Source organism: Acomys minous (assembly GCF_964271855.1).
Source record: "Acomys minous genome assembly, chromosome: 12".
Classification (NCBI taxonomy): Eukaryota; Metazoa; Chordata; class Mammalia; order Rodentia; family Muridae; genus Acomys; species Acomys minous.
In genome coordinates this window covers 111,118,957-111,135,616 of record NC_140493.1, presented here as the reverse complement: position 1 = coordinate 111,135,616, position 16,660 = coordinate 111,118,957, and the positions used below count along the sequence as shown (strand labels likewise).

At 51.2% G+C, this 16,660-nt stretch overlaps 1 protein-coding gene across 5 annotated transcripts in view; it reads right to left on the bottom strand.

Annotated features, from left to right (window-relative positions):
• Positions 1-5,656: 5,656 nt before the first annotated feature.
• The window catches only part of SLC26A11 (solute carrier family 26 member 11), a 19,567-nt gene continuing 8,563 nt past the window's right edge, over positions 5,657-16,660 (bottom strand). For all 5 annotated transcript variants that reach the window (XM_084750598.1, XM_084750602.1, XM_084750599.1 and 2 more), the window contains 11 exons: positions 14,638-14,813; positions 14,011-14,083; positions 12,940-12,990; positions 10,783-10,843; positions 9,782-9,837; positions 9,406-9,546; positions 8,561-8,688; positions 8,213-8,312; positions 7,672-7,805; positions 6,666-6,738; positions 5,657-6,461 (listed from right to left, as the gene is read on the bottom strand). In XM_084750598.1, coding sequence (XP_084606724.1) covers positions 6,370-6,461; positions 6,666-6,738; positions 7,672-7,805; positions 8,213-8,312; positions 8,561-8,688; positions 9,406-9,546; positions 9,782-9,837; positions 10,783-10,843; positions 12,940-12,990; positions 14,011-14,083; positions 14,638-14,813 — 1,085 coding nt within the window. In that variant the 3' untranslated portion in view covers positions 5,657-6,369. The remainder of the gene's footprint in view (positions 6,462-6,665; positions 6,739-7,671; positions 7,806-8,212; positions 8,313-8,560; positions 8,689-9,405; positions 9,547-9,781; positions 9,838-10,782; positions 10,844-12,939; positions 12,991-14,010; positions 14,084-14,637; positions 14,814-16,660) is intronic.

The following is a 16,660-nucleotide window of genomic DNA, read 5'->3' as shown; positions in this document are numbered from 1 at the left end:
AGGATTGAAGCAAAGGCTACTGGGCTATTAGATTGCAAACCGACATCCCTAGGAGAGAGAGAGATGGGAGGGTTCTCGCCTGGAGTTAGGATTTTTGCAGCAGGCAGAAAGCTGTGTGGAGAGCTCAGTGAGCTGCCGCTGCTTCTGTCGGATAGATGATCTGCAAGAAGCCGGGTGTGGTGGCGTACACCTTTAATCCCAGCACTCGGGAGGCACAGGCAGGCGGATCGCTGTGAGTCTAAGGCCAGCCTGGTCTACAAAGTGAGTTCAGGACAGCCAGGGCTACACAGAGAAATCCTGTCTCGGAAAAAAAAAAAAACCAAAACAAACAAAACAAAAATTACACCAGGGGAATTGCCCCACAGAACTGATACCCAGAAGGCAGAAGGTTTCACTCTCTTTCTCCTTAATCTCTTTTTCCTCCTATTTAGGGTAGTCGGGTTATAAGGGAGGTACATGCCTTTAATAAATTCATAATAAAGTAGAATTGTTAAGGAATCAGAGCCAACATTAGCCAGAGAGGCAATGCATTCAACCATGCTACACCTGCCACTTTGCCATTAAAAAGCTTTAAAATGGAGCCGGGCGTGGTGGTGCACGCCTTTGCCTTTAATCCCAGCACTCGGGAAGCAGAGGCAGGCGGATCACTGTGAGTTCCAGGCCAGCCTGGTTTACAAACTGAGTCTAGGACAGCCAAGGCTACACAAAGAAACTGTGTCTCAAAAACAACAACAACAAAACAAACAACTTTAAAATGGGGAGATACAAAGGTCCAAACGTCCTGTGCACACAGATAAGCACTGGAGAAGTCGAGGAAGTCAACCGCACAGCTCACCTCTCGGATGGAATGAGGTGCTTACCTGCTCTCCCTGGAATGCCAGGATGGAGCTTTACAACCTGGTGGTCCTTTGCTGTCTGATGAGACAGGCTCTGCCCATATCTTCCAGAATTTTGGTTTTTATTTATCTCAGACCCTTTCCCCTTAAAACCTTGAGTGTGGCTTTTAGACCATAAACCCATCCTTATGAGTGATGTCACTTGAGCTTTACAAACAGCCTAAGTGACTTTTATGTTATCTTAGGGCCAGGACAATCCTGACACCCACAGGTGTTACGCTTACCTCAGGCAAGCTCCCTAGACCCTAAATCTTGGGCACCATCTCTGAGTCAACAGTGCCTATTCTTGTGAAAGAAGCCAGATGCCCTTTCTAAAGAATCTCAGTGTGAATATGCCTTGAATTGTTGTACACGTAGGACTGAGTTAATTATCATCTGAGGGCTGGAGAGATGGCTCAGCAGTTAAGAGCACTGACTACTCTTTCAGAGGACCCAAGTTCAATTCCCAGCACCCACATGGCAGCTCACAACTGTCTGTAACTTCAGTTCCAGGGGATCAGCACTGTTACATACATATGCATATACATACATGCAGGCAAAACATGAATGCACATAAAGTACTACATTATTTTTAAAAATTGTCATCTGAATTTTTTCCCCCAAAATTGTGCTGTGCTTAAATGTGGCTAAAGAAAAGTGATCCAGGCCAGACTCTAGAAGTCTTGGTCTAATGCCGTTATCATAAAATTAGGACGAGCTGAGTTTCATTCTTGCCTCCCCTGCCCGATTGTGTCCTCACCACCCCCCCAACCCCCTGTACCCCCTTTTACCATCCCCATCTCCCCACAGTGAGAGGTCTTGTCTGAAACAGCAAAGGGCAAAGGCAACTGAGCAGCACCACCCGAAGCTGAGCTACACCCTGCGCAGGGAAGTCTGGCTTTCTTTGACCTGACTATGAGGAAAGGTAGAAAGCTGAGGAACTGAGAGGGCTGCAGACACGGCGCTGTGCTTGAGGACTCTCCTGCTCTTGCAGAGGACCCAAGTTCACCTCCTGGAACTTACGTGGCAGCCCACGAAGGTCTGTGGCTTTAGTTTCATGGGATCTAGCACCTGTCTGGCCTCTGTGGGCCCTCCACTCACTCAGTGCACATACGTACATGCCAGAGAAACAGCCATACACATAAAATGAAAACAAACCTTAAAAACAAATAAACAAAAAAAGAAACATTGTGGCCCAGGCTTTTATTCTCCAGCGGCTTGGGAGGTAGAACCTGCCAGGTCTCTGTGAATTAGAAGCTAGCCTGGTTTTCATACTGAGTTCTAGGAGAACCGGGGCTAAATGCAGACTCTGTGTCAAAATAAATAACACTCAACATCCTTAGTCATCAAGGAAATGCAAATCAAAACAACTCTGGGATTCCATCTTACACCCTTCAGAAATGCTAAAATAAAAAAACCCTCAAGTGACAGCCAGGCGTGGTGGCGCACGCCTTTAATCCTGGCACTCAGAAGTCAGAGGCAGGTGAATCTCTGTGAGTTCAAGGCCAGCCTGGTCTACGAAGCAAGTCCAGGGATAGTCAAGGCTACACAGAGAAACCCTGTCTTGGAAAAAAGAAAAAGAAAAAGAAAGAAAGAAAAAGCAAAGCAAAGTAACAAAAAAGAAAGAACTATATATGAACAGTAGTAAAAAAAGGGTAGATCATTCAACCTACTCTTATGATCTTTGTATGTTGATACAAAATTAAGGTTATAATTGGTTACATTGGTATAGATCTTTTGTATATTGATACAATATTAAGATTATATTTTGGTTATACCATACTATGTATCAACTGGTTTTTGGAGGTTTTGTTATTGGGTCCCGTCCTCGTCCTCCCCCTCCCCCTGCCAGACAGGGTTTCTCTATGTAGCCCTGTCTGTGTTAGGCTCACTTTGTAGACCAAGCTGGCCTCGAACTCACAGTCATTCCCCTGCCTCTGCCTCCTGCCACCATGCCCAGCTGTATCAACTCTTTTTACCGGGTATTGTACCATCCTGGCTTGGTGGTGCCTGCCTTTAATCCCAGCACTCAGGAGACAGAGGCAGGTGGATCACTGTGAGTTCGAGGCCAGCCTGGTCTTCAAAATGAGCCTAAGACTGACAAGATAACACAGAGGAACCCTGTCTTGAAAAACTGAAAGAAAAAAAAGAAAGAAAGAAAAGAAAAAAGAAAAAAAGATGAAGCCAGGCATGGTGGCACATGCCTTTAATCCCAGCAGAGGCATGTGGATCCCTGTGAGTTTGAGGCCAGCCTGGTCTACAAAGCAAGTCCAGGATAGCCAAGGCTACACAGAGAAACCCTGTTTCGAAAAAGAAAAAAAGCTGTTTTACTAATTTGAGAATTTTTTGACAATGAGACATGTCAGCTCTGGGCAGCACCTCCTTTCAACTTCAAAGACGATGAGCATCAGCAAAATTCTCCTTTAGGTGATGGCCTCACTGTGGCACTGGGCAAGGATTGTCCTTGCTTCTACTGCAGACAGAATACTGAACACACTGGATGCAGGAAAGTCAACTGCCGAGCTCTGCAAGGACAAGGTAGGCAAGTCCTTCCTATTACCTGCTTTACAGTAAAGCCTGTCAGATATTCTGAGCCATAAGGCTGAAGTTGATGCTCCAACATTACACAGACATCTTGGGTGACTGTCCAGGTGGCCAACAGTCTCTGCCATTTCTACAGTTTTGGAAGCTGCTTGCTCTGCACTTCCTACTTATTTGACGGAGACCAGCTCCGCGAACGTCTTGAAACAGGCGGACTACTCCTCTGATGGCAAGTAGCCTTAAGAAACGGGCGGACTATTGCTCTGGTGGCAAATAGCAATGGTTTATTTCTTAAGCACAGTTTTTATAATATTCTAAAGTAGCATATTTCTGGCTTGGCACGTAACATTAGTTATTCATAACTATTACCAATAACAAACTTGGTTCCCATACCTATTAGACTAAACACGTTCTGGGAATCAGTCAAGGGAGAAAATTTCACGAACAAGAGAGAAGATAACTATAAGCCTTCCCTCACCTTGAACCAACAACTGTTTAACTATATCAAGAAGTTCACAAGGAGTTACTGCCAAGACTTCTGGGAGCAGAGCCAGAGCCACCCAACCCTTCCAGGAGGGGCAGCCCCTGAGCTCTTCCCCAAAATCCTTAGTTAACCCTTTCAGGCCAATACCAAGTAGCAGTTCTCCTCACTTATTCAGAAAATATTTATGTTTTTCAGGTCTCTGATAGGGTTGAAGACTAAATACTTATTTGTTTTTTGTTTGTTTTTGGTTTTGTTTGTTTGTTTGTTTTGTTTGTTTGTTTGTTTTTTGAGACACGGTCTCTCTGTGTTAGCCTTGGCTGTCCTGGACTCACTTTGTAAACAAGGCTGGCCTCGAACTCACAGTGATCCGCCTGCCTCTGCCTCCCGAGTGCTGAGATTACAGGCGTGTGCCACCACACCCGGTTGTTTGTTTTTCAAGACAGGGTTTCTCTGTGTAGCCTTGGCTGTCCTGCAGTCACTTTGTAGACCAGACTGGCCTGGAGGTCACAGTGATCTGCCTCTGCCTCCCAAGTGCTGGGATTAAAGGCGTGAGGCACCACGCCCGCCCAGCTTTTTTTTTAAACCAAACAGTACATAGTTTATTGATGTTAGAGAAAACATCCTTTATTTTGACAAAAAGGGGGAAATGTTTCAGAATATTTTATCTCATTGTGATCCCTAAGATTGTGAACTACAAAAAATCCGACCAGAGTCACTAGGCCCCTCCCTCTCTAAGCGTGTAGATTACAGGCTGCTGAGACAGGGGAACAAGGCAAGCTGCCTAGCCCACAGACCCACTGAGGCAGCAAGGGAACTTAGAAAGGGCAGATACACAGATGGAGGATGCACAGACACATCTCTTACCTCCACCAGGGAGTCTCAGGCTCACTGAGTTTATTATGTCTACCACAGGGGGCGGGGCAGCCAGGCAGGGGCTGCGGGTGAGCAGGCTCAGGCTGCAAACCATCAGCAAGGGGCAGCTGCAGTCGCCTGTTTCCGCATACACTAGGCTCCCAGGAAGGCTTTGCCACCCCTCTGCCCACTCCCATGGGCCCGAGGCACTGGAGTCCTTGGCCTGGCTGGGCCCATACACGTCACTCATCGGCTTCCTCTGCTCCCTACGGTACCCCCCATACTCTATAAGTGACCCCAATAAAGCTCACTGCCTCGCCTAATTGGACGGTGGTGTCTGTGCTTTGACCTTTGACCCACCCACAGTTCTCTATCCAAACTGAGTAGATGTTGCTCATGTCTCCCCAGGAACAATGTCACTAGGAACAACTGGCGATAGGGACACAGCTCCACACCATGGCACACGCCAGCAATAGGGACATGATTCCAGCGCATACTAGCACATCCCCAACACCCATATACAGTGTTGGATGTGGTTGTTAGTGAGCCTCTACCCCGGTGCAGGGGACAGGGCAGGCGCAGGACGGTCACTGCGGCACCAGCTTCCTCCAGTCAGTCAGTCAGGGGCTCTGTCTCAAGGAAGCAAGGCTGAGAGTGACTCAGTGGGACACTCAGGGCCCTCCCCTTGCTTCTGCAGGTACACACACACACACGCACACGCACACGCACACGCACACGCACACGCACACGCACACGCACACACACACAGACTCTCCTTGCTTGTGTAGGTATACACACCACACACACACACACCACACACACACACACACAGACACACACACACACATGCAGACTCCTCTTGCTTCTGCAGGTATACACACTGTACACACACACACACACAGAGTAAATTTAAAAAATCTTGTATTATAGTGCCATTGATCACCACAATAAATAATTCACAGTAAACAACAGCATGAAGACAGTTTACAAAGCACCTTGATGTAGTAGTGGCTTGGTTCTTCACCTGAGAGTCACCATGTGCACACACTGACAGGTCCACACGTGTCCTGGGCAGGGGACCTCAGATGAAGAGTTTAGTGAGTGCGGTAGAGGAGTTCTTCAATTTGTTTTTTTTAAAAGACAAGGATTAATATTTTTTGCTTTGTTTTTTACTAAATCCCCAAAGTGATGACTCCACTTTAAAACCCTGTACTTTCCTCTGCAGCTCAGCTCTGATGGCACACTGTGGTCAGACCCATCTCTGAGATGTTCTCTCTCTCTGACTCTTCTCTGGTACGCCTGATTCCCAAGAGGAATTCGGGAACTGGAAAGCGCCAGCTTGCCGGCCAGTGCAGGCAGGAGCCATGCATCCTCCTGTCTCACTTGTGCTCTCTCTCTCTCTCTCTCTCTCTCTCTCTCTCTCTCTCTCTCTCTCTGCAGGATGCTTTCTGGCCCCGCTCTCAAATACCCACAAGTAGGGGACAGCAGGACAGTGACTCCTGAGGATCACACATGGCTCCCACCTCTTCCCCAGAGCCACCTCTGTGGCCCATTTTCAGTCTCGCCAGCTTGGCGACAAGAGCATCAGGCCACAGTGACAGGCCCTTCAAGGCCCAACTAAGACAGCAGCGGAGAGACCTGGTGCTCTGGAACCGAGTCTTCGTGGACGTTGTAGGGCTCTGTGCCTGGCCCCTGCTGCAGGAACTTCTCTGCAAAACACACAGGATGTTATCAAGTACTGAAAATGTGACATAAGGCTGGGTCCTCCCACTGAGTGGGATTCAAGGAATGACAGTCCCCCAGGGTCTGGTGCACAGGGAGAAAGGGTGGGTACGCCTGAAGCCAGGCGCTTGCCCTGGTTCTGGGTGTCCCTGACTCATCACAGGTTGCCAAAGATTATTCCACACACTCACCGGCCTCATCCAGAGTGGAGAAGTACCGGAAGCCCTTGAGGTCAGCGGCCAGCAGTGTGCGGAGCACGGGCACCTGGGGGGCAGACAGGCTTTGTTACCGCGCAGGGTAGGCCTGCTCTGCGATGCAGGGTGGCTGGCCTAGCGGGATGCCTGGACTGTGCTCCAGGGAGACTCTGCTTCAGCTTGAATGGAGGGAGGAGAGCCGTCCTCCTGCCGGACGGAAGGAACCGTCCCCAGTGACCATAAAAGGTTAATGATCTAAAACAACAGACCTCAACCCCTGACCTGGCACAGTGATAGGAAAACTACCTGACCAGAAAGCCGACACAGAAACATCTGCTGGCATTGCTCACTCTTTGTCTGTTTTCAAGACACAGTTTTTCTGTGTAGCCCTGGCTGTCCTGGACTCACATTGTAGACCAGGCTGACCGCAAACTCACAGCGATTCGCCTGCCTCTGCCTCCAGAGTGCTGGGATTAAAGGCGTGCGCCACCACGCCTGGCCTTTCTGTTATTCCTACATTGCCTCCATTAATCCTGATCTAACAACCATGTGGAGCTCGGCATGCACACAGACAAGGCCATGAGCCCGGCTCTCCCTGGACCAGAGCCTGGCCTGAAGCTCCCAGTACTGAGCACATACCGCATGTCTGTCAGCACTGACCACAGGAGAATGGATTCAGGTGGTCAGTAACCTGCCAGGTTAGAACCACAGCAAGCAGAGAGCCCTGATATGGGTCCTAACGATGATGTCATGGGTCCTTACGATGACATCACAGGTCCATAGGATTTAAAAATTTTTTAGTTTTTTTTTTTTAATAGTTCTTTGGACAAGTTCTTACTCTAGCTCTGGCTTGCTTCACACTTGATGTGTGGCTCAGGCTGGCCTTGAACTCATGTAAACATTCGTGCCTCAGCCTCTTGTATGCTAGGGCTATAGGTCTCTGTCTGCAGGTGTCACATTAACTATGGACCCTCCTCCTCACAAGGTGGCGTGGTTCTCCTACCTGCAGGCCAACGAAGGCCAGGGAGACACCTCGCTGCTGGAAGTCCTCCAGGAGTTCGCCGAGCCCCGCAACCACAGTGTAGTCTATGCTGCTGACATGTGTGCACTCCAGGACCGCGTGGCGTGCTGGGGATGCTGGGGAGACAGGCCAAGAGTCTGCCACAGGGCAGGCAGAGCATGTGGCTCTGCGGCCATGGCAGTGGTGAAGAAAGGTCACCAGGAGACCGGTCCCCAGGCCTGTCACCTAGCAAAGGGGTCAGGGTGGAGGCAACAACTGTCTGGAGAGAGCTACTTCCTTTATAGGTTCCCTTGATGTCAATTCCCAGACAGGAACAGAAGCAAGCGTAGCCCTTACTAACAGGCTGTAAGGGAGTCACAGACTGCTGCCCAATGGGGACTGTCCCAACTGTGGCGGACACTACGGAAATGTGAAACCAGGTGGGGGGTCTCCCTGAGCCCTGAGGCTGGGTGACCCTGAGGGTGCTAAGGCTGTGGTGAGGGGGACTGCAGGGCTGAGTGCTCACCTTGGCTGGTCCACATACCTTCCAGTGCCCGGTTCAGTATGGCCTCTCGGAGGGCATCAATTGCAGGGAAGTGCAGGCCGCTGGCCGGCTGCAGAACAAGAATCTGTCCCTCTGACACCTGCACGGAGGAGGGCGCGAGTGAACGCTTAGAAGCAGGCAGGCCAGGATAGTGGTCCAGGCTTTGCTCATTGCACCAGGAAGCCCTGGCCCAAGCCCAGCATATGGGGGATGGGGGCACAGCAGGAGGCAGAGCTGGCAGGACAGCCCCCAACACTCCACTCTCAGGAGCACAGGAGCACTTAAGATAGCGAGCAAGGAGGTAGGAGCCGGAGATTCCCACGCACACTCTCCCCGCTCTGGGCCTACCTGGGTCTTGGGCCGAGCGACAGAGTACAGGAGAAGGAGCAGAGACACCAGGGTCCCGGCCAGGATGCCGTACTGGATCTCCCAGAAGGACAGAAGGAAAGTCACACAGAGCGGCAGCAGATCCAGCCCTAGAAGTGTTGGTTCAGGGGCATCCTCCACTCAGAGCCCAGTGGCCAGCCACTCAGCATCTCCCAGGGTTAGTTCAGGGGCATCCTCCACTCAGAGCCCAGTGGCCAGCCACTCAGCATCTCCCAGGGTTAGTTCAGGGGCATCCTCCACTCAGAGCCCAGTGGCCAGCCACTCAGCATCTCCCAGGGTTAGTTCAGGGGCATCCTCCACTCAGAGCCCAGTGGCCAGCCACTCAGCATCTCCCAGGGTTAGTTCAGGGGCATCCTCCACTCAGAGCCCAGTGGCCAGCCACTCAGCATCTCCCAGGGTTAGCTCAGGGGCATCCTCCACTCAGAGCCCAGTGGCCAGCCACTCAGCATCTCCCAGGGTTAGTTCAGGGGCATCCTCCACTGAGAGCCCAGTGGCCAGCCACTCAGCATCTCCCAGGGTTAGTTCAGGGGCATCCTCCACTGAGAGCCCAGTGGCCTGCCACTCAGCATCTCCCAGGGTTAGCAGTGGTGGTCAGATCCCTAAAGCACCCTAGAAGATCTGTTAACAGGAACAGAAGTTGTGGGGTGTAGCTGGTACCTTGAGTGACAACGGTACCATTTCCTAGCTTTTTGTGTGCCCTCTCCTGAGTTTCCCACTATGCCACAGCTGCAGCCCACAGTGGGGTTGCAGGCAGGGAGGGGGGAGGAAAGATGCCCTCGGCATTCACAGACACACAGTGCACCTACTCTTAACGCGCCAGAGCCTCCTGAAGATCGCGAGGTCGAAGAGCGGGGCCACGGCCGTTATGATGACGGCAGCCAGGGCAGACTTGGGGATATAGTAGAAGAGCGAGGTCAAGTAATCCAGAGACAGCAGCACGAGCACGCCTGTGGGGGTGGCAAGTCATCGAGGGGGGGCAGGTACCCACAATTTGACATTTGGAGGAACCTGGTACCCAGTGGGGGAGAGCTGTGGACCTACGCAGACCTACGCAGACTCCGTAGGAATGCCCTACACGGAGAAAGAGGGGTTCCGTCCCTCTTCCACCAATCCCAGGGCAGGGTCCCAAGGCAGAGAAAGCAGGGATGGGGGATGGGGGGCAGGGAGTTGAGGGGTGCTCACCAGTCACCAGGCCCCCTGCCGGGGTACACACCCCAGACTGAGCATTCACAGCTGTCCTGGAAGACAACAGGGCAGAAACCTGTCAGTCCCCAGCTGCTGAGAGGGGAGCTGTCTGGCCTTATATGGGGAGACCTGCCAGTGAGACCCGAGATGGAGGTGAAGGCAGGAGGCTGAGCCCCCTCAGCAGGGTGGACTGTGAACAGCTGCAGATCACTGGGCTCACCCCCTGGTGGCCTTTGACAGTCTTACAGATGTCTACCTTGCCACCTGTCCCCACTGCTCCCTCTCATGTCCCTCCCACTTCCTCTGGACTCCTTCTTCCTAACCACAGCCCCTACTCATGTCTGGGGTTTGTCTATTTGTTTTCTTTAGTTTTTCAAGACAGGGTTTCTCTGTGTAGCCCTGGCTACACTGTGTACACTTGTCTACTCTGTGTAGACAAGGCTGGCCTCGAAATCAAGAGTGCTGGGATTAAAGGTGTTGCCACCACCACGCATGGCTCCTGTGCGTGTAGTTTTTTAGGATGACTTATTTATTTTATGTACATGAGTGTTCTATCTCTGCATGTCTGCATGTACACCCGCAAGCCAAAAGAGGGCACCAGATCTCATTATAGATGGCTGTGAGCCACCATGTGGTTGCTGGGATTTGAACTCATGACCTCTGGAAGAGCAGTCAGTGCTCTTAACCGCTGAGCCATCTCTCCAGCCCACCCACTTTCTTTTGGGATTGCTCAGGTACCAGCGTGCCTGGAGGACTTGGGTAGGCCAGGAACTTTTACTACTAATTGCAGGGCAGGGACGCCAGGAGCTATCCTGAGGGATGGATGTCACCTGCCTTGCTGTGGACATGGTCACAACTTTCCCGAGGCCTTTAGAATGTCTGGTGGACAAGTGTGGAGGAGAAGGAAAATAGCAAATACGGCTAAGGGCATGGCAGGGGGAACCGGGTCTCTGGACCCTGCTGACCCTAAACGCAGAGAAGAGACCAGGAGCACTCACCGCCCAAAGCTGCCGGTGACGGGGTAAGATGAGACGAAGGAGCCCAGCACGTTGGTGAGGCCTGGGGAGAGAACAGAAGCGGACCAGGAGGGGCGGGGGAGCCAAATGCAGAACCACACCAGGGAAAGATGGAGGGGAGGACCTGGGATCCCTCACCCCGTGTTCTTCCAGGAAAAGGAGCCAAATCTTTATCACATTTACCTATATTGGAGTCTAGCCTTTTAACCCCCCATCTCTAATTTTAGGTTTTTGCTTTTTTGTTTTGTTTTGTTTTGTTTTTTTGAGACAGATTTTCTCTGTGCAGCCCTGGCTATCCTGGAACTTGCTCTGTAGACCAGGCTGGCCTCAAACCTCCCTGCTTCTGCCCCCAGCGTGCTGGGACTGAAGGCGTGTGCCACCACACCCAGTCCAGCTTTGGCTTTTTTAGACAAGGTGTCATGTAGCTGAGGCCACATGTGGCCGTTGGCCGAGGATGACTTTGAACCTGTGGCGCTGTCCATCCCTGAGTGCTGAGACCACAGGTGCGGGCCACCAGGCCCCACCTATTCTAGGTTTAAAGTAGATCTGGCTCAGGCCTTGCCGTGTGAGGCTCATGACACCTTAAAGGCAGCATCAGTGACCACGGCGACGACATCCACCTCCCAGAGAGGGCTGAGTACCTGAGATGTGGCTGCTGTGAGCGCCAAGTCAAGCTGAGGGACTGAAGGTCAAAGGCTTCCCCCAGGCGACACTACAGACCATATTATTTTTTTATTTTTTATTTTTTTATTTTTTTTTCGAGACAGGGTTTCTCTGTGTAGCCTTGGCTGTCCTGGACTCACTTTGTAGGCCAGACTGGCCTCGAACTCACAGCGATCCGCCTGCCTCTGCCTCCCGAGTGCTGGGATTAAAGGCGTGCGCCGCCACGCCCGGCTTACAGACCATATTATGTGAAAGCCAGGCCCACTGCCTTCCTGGGACCCAAGAACTAAGATCTTGACCAACACTTACCAGGCTCTACCTACTCAACATCCCTCCCCACACAGGAGCCTTTACAATGACCTCTGCTGGTGACTACGGGGTCAAGGCCCTGCTCTTGGAACTTTCCTAGCACCAAATGTAAGGAAGCCGGTTATCCGAAAGGGCAGGTGTAATGGCTTAGTCATGGAACACGGACAACTGGCCAGTAGCTATCCCACTGAAGAAAAATGACTCCCTGACCCCAGCAGCCATAGATGCCAACAGCTCCTCAGGCAGGGTAGGTGGGCTACCTTATGTTCTGTAGTATATACCGTTTATTTCAATATATACTGCTTATTCGTATGGAAATTCCTTTAAGATAGCCGGGCTGAGCTGAACAAGGGTCATACGAAGGCCTGGTAGACTCACAGAAGAATGAGGAAAAGCCTCAGAGGCTGGGGATTACCTAAGTGCCAACCCCTCTTGGGTCACAGAGCCAAAGCCAGGCCTTTGAGAGTAAGAGGCCTGGGCAGCTTGGTAGAGCCTGGGTAGTGACCATGGGCTACACAGTGACCCATGGCGATGTCCAGTTGGGGACAAGTCTGTGTTGGAGTCAGAGGGGATGCTCCACCAGCCTGCTGCCACCTAATTGCTGAAGCCTGTACGGTCCATTACAGAACCTTCAAAGTCATCCTTGGCCAATGGCCACATGTGGCCTCAGCTACATGACACCTTGTCTAAAAAAGCCAAACCTGGACTGGGTATGGTGGCACACGCCTTCAGTCCCAGCACGCTGGGGGCAGAAGCAGGGAGGATCGCTGTGAGAAGTCACAGCTGGACCGTCTCCTGGACATGTGTGGCGTGTCTGTCTGTTGAGGCAGGTGGCCTCACTCAACCGCTGCCCCATTCAGCAGTTCAGTGAGGAATAACATCAAGTCAAACACTGCCATTGGGCTGCGGGGACTGCCAGCCCTCTTAGAGAGGAGACCCAGCTGGGAGGCCATCTGGCCGCACCCCCCAGCTCTCTCTGGGGCACAGGACACGGCTACAGCATTCAGGCTGGGAGCGGCAGCAGGTGCTAGGCAGGTGGAGGAACAGACCAGGGGAGGGGAGGTTGCCTGGAGCGGCCGGAACACTGGAGAAGAAGTCTAACCTTTCCCTCCCAAGCATCACAGCTGATGCAGCTGGGCAGACACCAAGGGACCAGCAGGGCCTTACCGATGGCCAGCAGCTCTTGGTTGGCATCAATGCGGTAGTTATTCTGGGAAGCTAAAGAGAAAGGGCAACACAGACACGGTCACCGATGCATGAGAACAAGTTCATGTGGTGCCAACTTGTCTGGGTAAGTTTACACGTATAAAACATATACAAAGTGAGCATGCTTGATCTAAACTAAGAAACACACATGGTGGCTCACAACCATCTATGCTGGAATCTGATACGCTCTTCTGGTGGGCGGGTGTACATGCAGATACATAAAATAAATAAATAAATATTTAATAAATAAATAAATAAAAAACCAAGAAATGATTAAAAATCCAAAAGCAGGGCTGGGCATGGTGGCGCACGCCTTTAATCCCAGTACTCGAGAAGCAGAGGCAGGTAGATTGCTGTGATGTTCAGCACCACATGGCAGGAGCATCCACAGCCCAGAAGTCAGCAAGGGCTCCACAGCAGGCAGGGCCTCCCGTGCGTGCGTCCACCCGGCGCAGGCTGCCAGCACGCTAACAGCACATTCGGATGGGGTCCTCACTCCAGAGTCCTTACTCTGGGTGTGCTGCCTGGGCCCGGGAGCTAGGAGGGCTGCGCCCTTGCTCTTGCCCAGACTGCATTCTGCGAGCTGCTGGGCCGTGCTCGCCCCCTTCAGTCACGATGCCTTAGGTTACAGATGTCCATAACTCCCCTACCAACCCCAATTCATTTAAAAACACGAGCACGTATTACTTGTATTCAAATTCTATTCTTAAAAATTAGAGTAGGCGGGGCTGGAGAGATGGCTCAGAGGTTAAGAGCATCGTCTGCTCTTCCAGAGGTCCTGAGTTCAGTTCCCAGCAACCACATGGTGGCTCATAACCACCTATAATGGGATTAACTGCCTTCCTCTGGCCTGCAGGCACACAGACAGGCAGGACATTGTATACATAATAAATAAATAAATTTTTATAAAAAAATTAGAGTAGGCAAAGAAGCCAGGAAGCAGGAAGGAGTGAGCTGGTGCGGGGGGGGGGGGGGGGGGGGGGGGGGGGGGGGAGGGGGCAGGGGGGGAGGTAGAGGCAGCGGGCATCTCACCGAAGGATTTGGCCACGGCGATGCTCTCCAGGAGGCCCATCAGAGGCACCACGGCCAGTCCAGGCCCCATGTCCTGAGAGGAGAAGGACAGTGAGTGAGTGACCTTCCTGTGCTCAGGAAGGATCTTGTCAAGCAGGGACCCGCCCTGCAGTGTGGTCCTTCTTGGTGGCTGGTGGAAGCAAATGCTGCTCCAGTTACAGAAGTGTGAATGAATGAATGAATGAATTTTTGGTTTTCCGAGACAGGGTCTCTCTGTGTAGCCTTGACTGTCCTGGACTCAATTTGTAGACCAGGCTGGCCTCGACCTCACAGAGATCTGCCTGCCTCTGCCTCCACAGTGATCCACCTGCCTCTGCCTCCCGAGTGCTGGGATTAAAGGCGTGTGCCACCACCGCCAGGATAGAAGTGGGAATTTACACTGGAGAGGAAACCAGAAGAGAGAGGTGCTAAGAGGAAACTGGCAAAGCATCTTTTCCCGCTGTCCAAGGGAGAAAGACAAAGGGGACAACCCTGAGGTTGTGTCCCATTTGCTTTTTCCTCCACTTTCCTAAGACGCCCCCTTCTTAAGGACCAGACCAGGGGGCACCTCGGGCCTCAGTCAGGCTGCTGGCTTTGCCTCTTACTCACCTGCACCATCTGAGAGAATGAGACGGTCTTGTTGTCTGTGGCCACTGAAAAGGGTGGGGTCTGCACAGGAGGGAGCCCCTCAGCTATCTTTCCAGTCAGAACAAAAGGATGGTGTCCTGTCACCTCGAAGGAGTAAGCAATCAGGGCCGCAGAGGAGACCACCAGGGCATTGCGAGCTGGAGCAGACAGGGGGAAGAGACGTTGAGGAACAGTCTTTTTTTATTTTGAACATTTGTTTATTTAATTTTATGCATATGAGTGTTTTGCTTGCACGTATGTGTATGTGCCGTGTGTGTGCCCGGGGCCTGAGGAGGTCAGATGTCTGGCACTGTAGCTATAGGCATTTCTGAGCCACCGTGTGGATGCTGGGAATTCAACTCAGGCCTCTGGAAGAGCAATGGATGATCTTCACCACTGAGCCGTCAGGAGAAAAGGAAGGGAAGCGAGGCACATGCATGTCACAGACAGAGGACAACCCCCCACTGCAGCCTGGGAGACTCAGCACGAACCAGTGTGGCCATGAGCAGGCATGAGCACGTGGGAGGTGAGGGGGGGGGCGGAATGCTTGCCTGCAATCTTGGCAAATCTGGAGGAGGAGGCAGGGGGACTGCAAGTATGAGATTAGTTTAGGCTACACAGCAGATCAGCCTGTGTTATATAAGTGCTGCAGTTACACAGTGAGAGCATAGATAGATAGATAGATAGATAGATAGATAGATAGATAGATAGATAGACAGACAGACAGATGATAAATAGGTAAGATAGATAAATGGTGAGGGACTATTTTAAGGTACCAAGTGTGTGTGGGGAAACCTAGACTTCTATACCCATTTTATACCCAGCAAAACTGTCTTTGATACATGAAGACAAAATAAAAACCTATTCAGACATAAACACTGGGAGAACTGACCAGGAAGCCTGCACCACAGGACACGGTTAGCCGCCGTGCAGAGGGAAATGTCAGCACAGAATGCAAGACTCACAAGGACAAACAAAGAGGACCAGAAGCGGTGAGCACGTATGAACGGCTTTCTCCTTATGGCGTCGGCAGATGCAGTCCAAAGTAGAAATAATGAGAGCTGCTACCATGTTTCCACGGGACGTGTAATACACATGCGGAGAATGTAAGGTCACAGTGACATTGAAGCCAACAGGGGAAAGAGGCAAGTCGTTACTGTGTCACCACGAAGTTGCAAGAAAGAGGCATGCCGTAAACCCTAAAGAGCCGTGAAACATAACCTTGAGCAAACACACACTAGACAGAACTAATAAGCCAGTAAAGGTAATAAAATGGAACCATAAAGAGATGGGAGGAACAGGAAAGAACAAACACTAAGTGTGGAGATGCACAGCACAGCACACAGCACAGCACACAACACAGCACAGCACACAACACAGCACAGCACACAGAACACAGCACAGATAGTACAGCACAGCACACACAACACAGCACACATAGTACAGCACAATACACAGCACACACAGCACAGCACACACAGCACAGCACACACAGCACAGCACACACAGAACACACAGCACACAGCACACAGCACAGCACACACCACAGCACACACAGCACACACAGCACAGCACATAGCACACAGCACAGCAGAGGGCAAACATTCTCACCAGAACAAGGCAGACAATACTACAGGGCTTAAAAACAAACCCTATTTATCTGATGTCCACAAAAATCTCACCTTATAGAGACACAGAAGAGCAGGGTTTATATCAGGAAAGAAACAACAGGGCTGGAGAGAAGGCTCAGAGGTTAGGCTTTTCCAGAGGTCTTGAGTTCAATTCCCAGCAACTACACAGTGGCTCACAGCCATTGATCTGATGCCCCCTTCAGGCCTGCAGAGGCATACACGCAGGCAAAAGCAAAAACAAACAAACAAAAAAGAAAACCCACTGTATACATAATAATAAATAAATCTTTTTTAAAAAAGAAAGAATAACAACAAATCCACTTTACATGTTCATGCACCTAGGAACAGACTTTGTTTGTTTGTTTGTTTGTTTG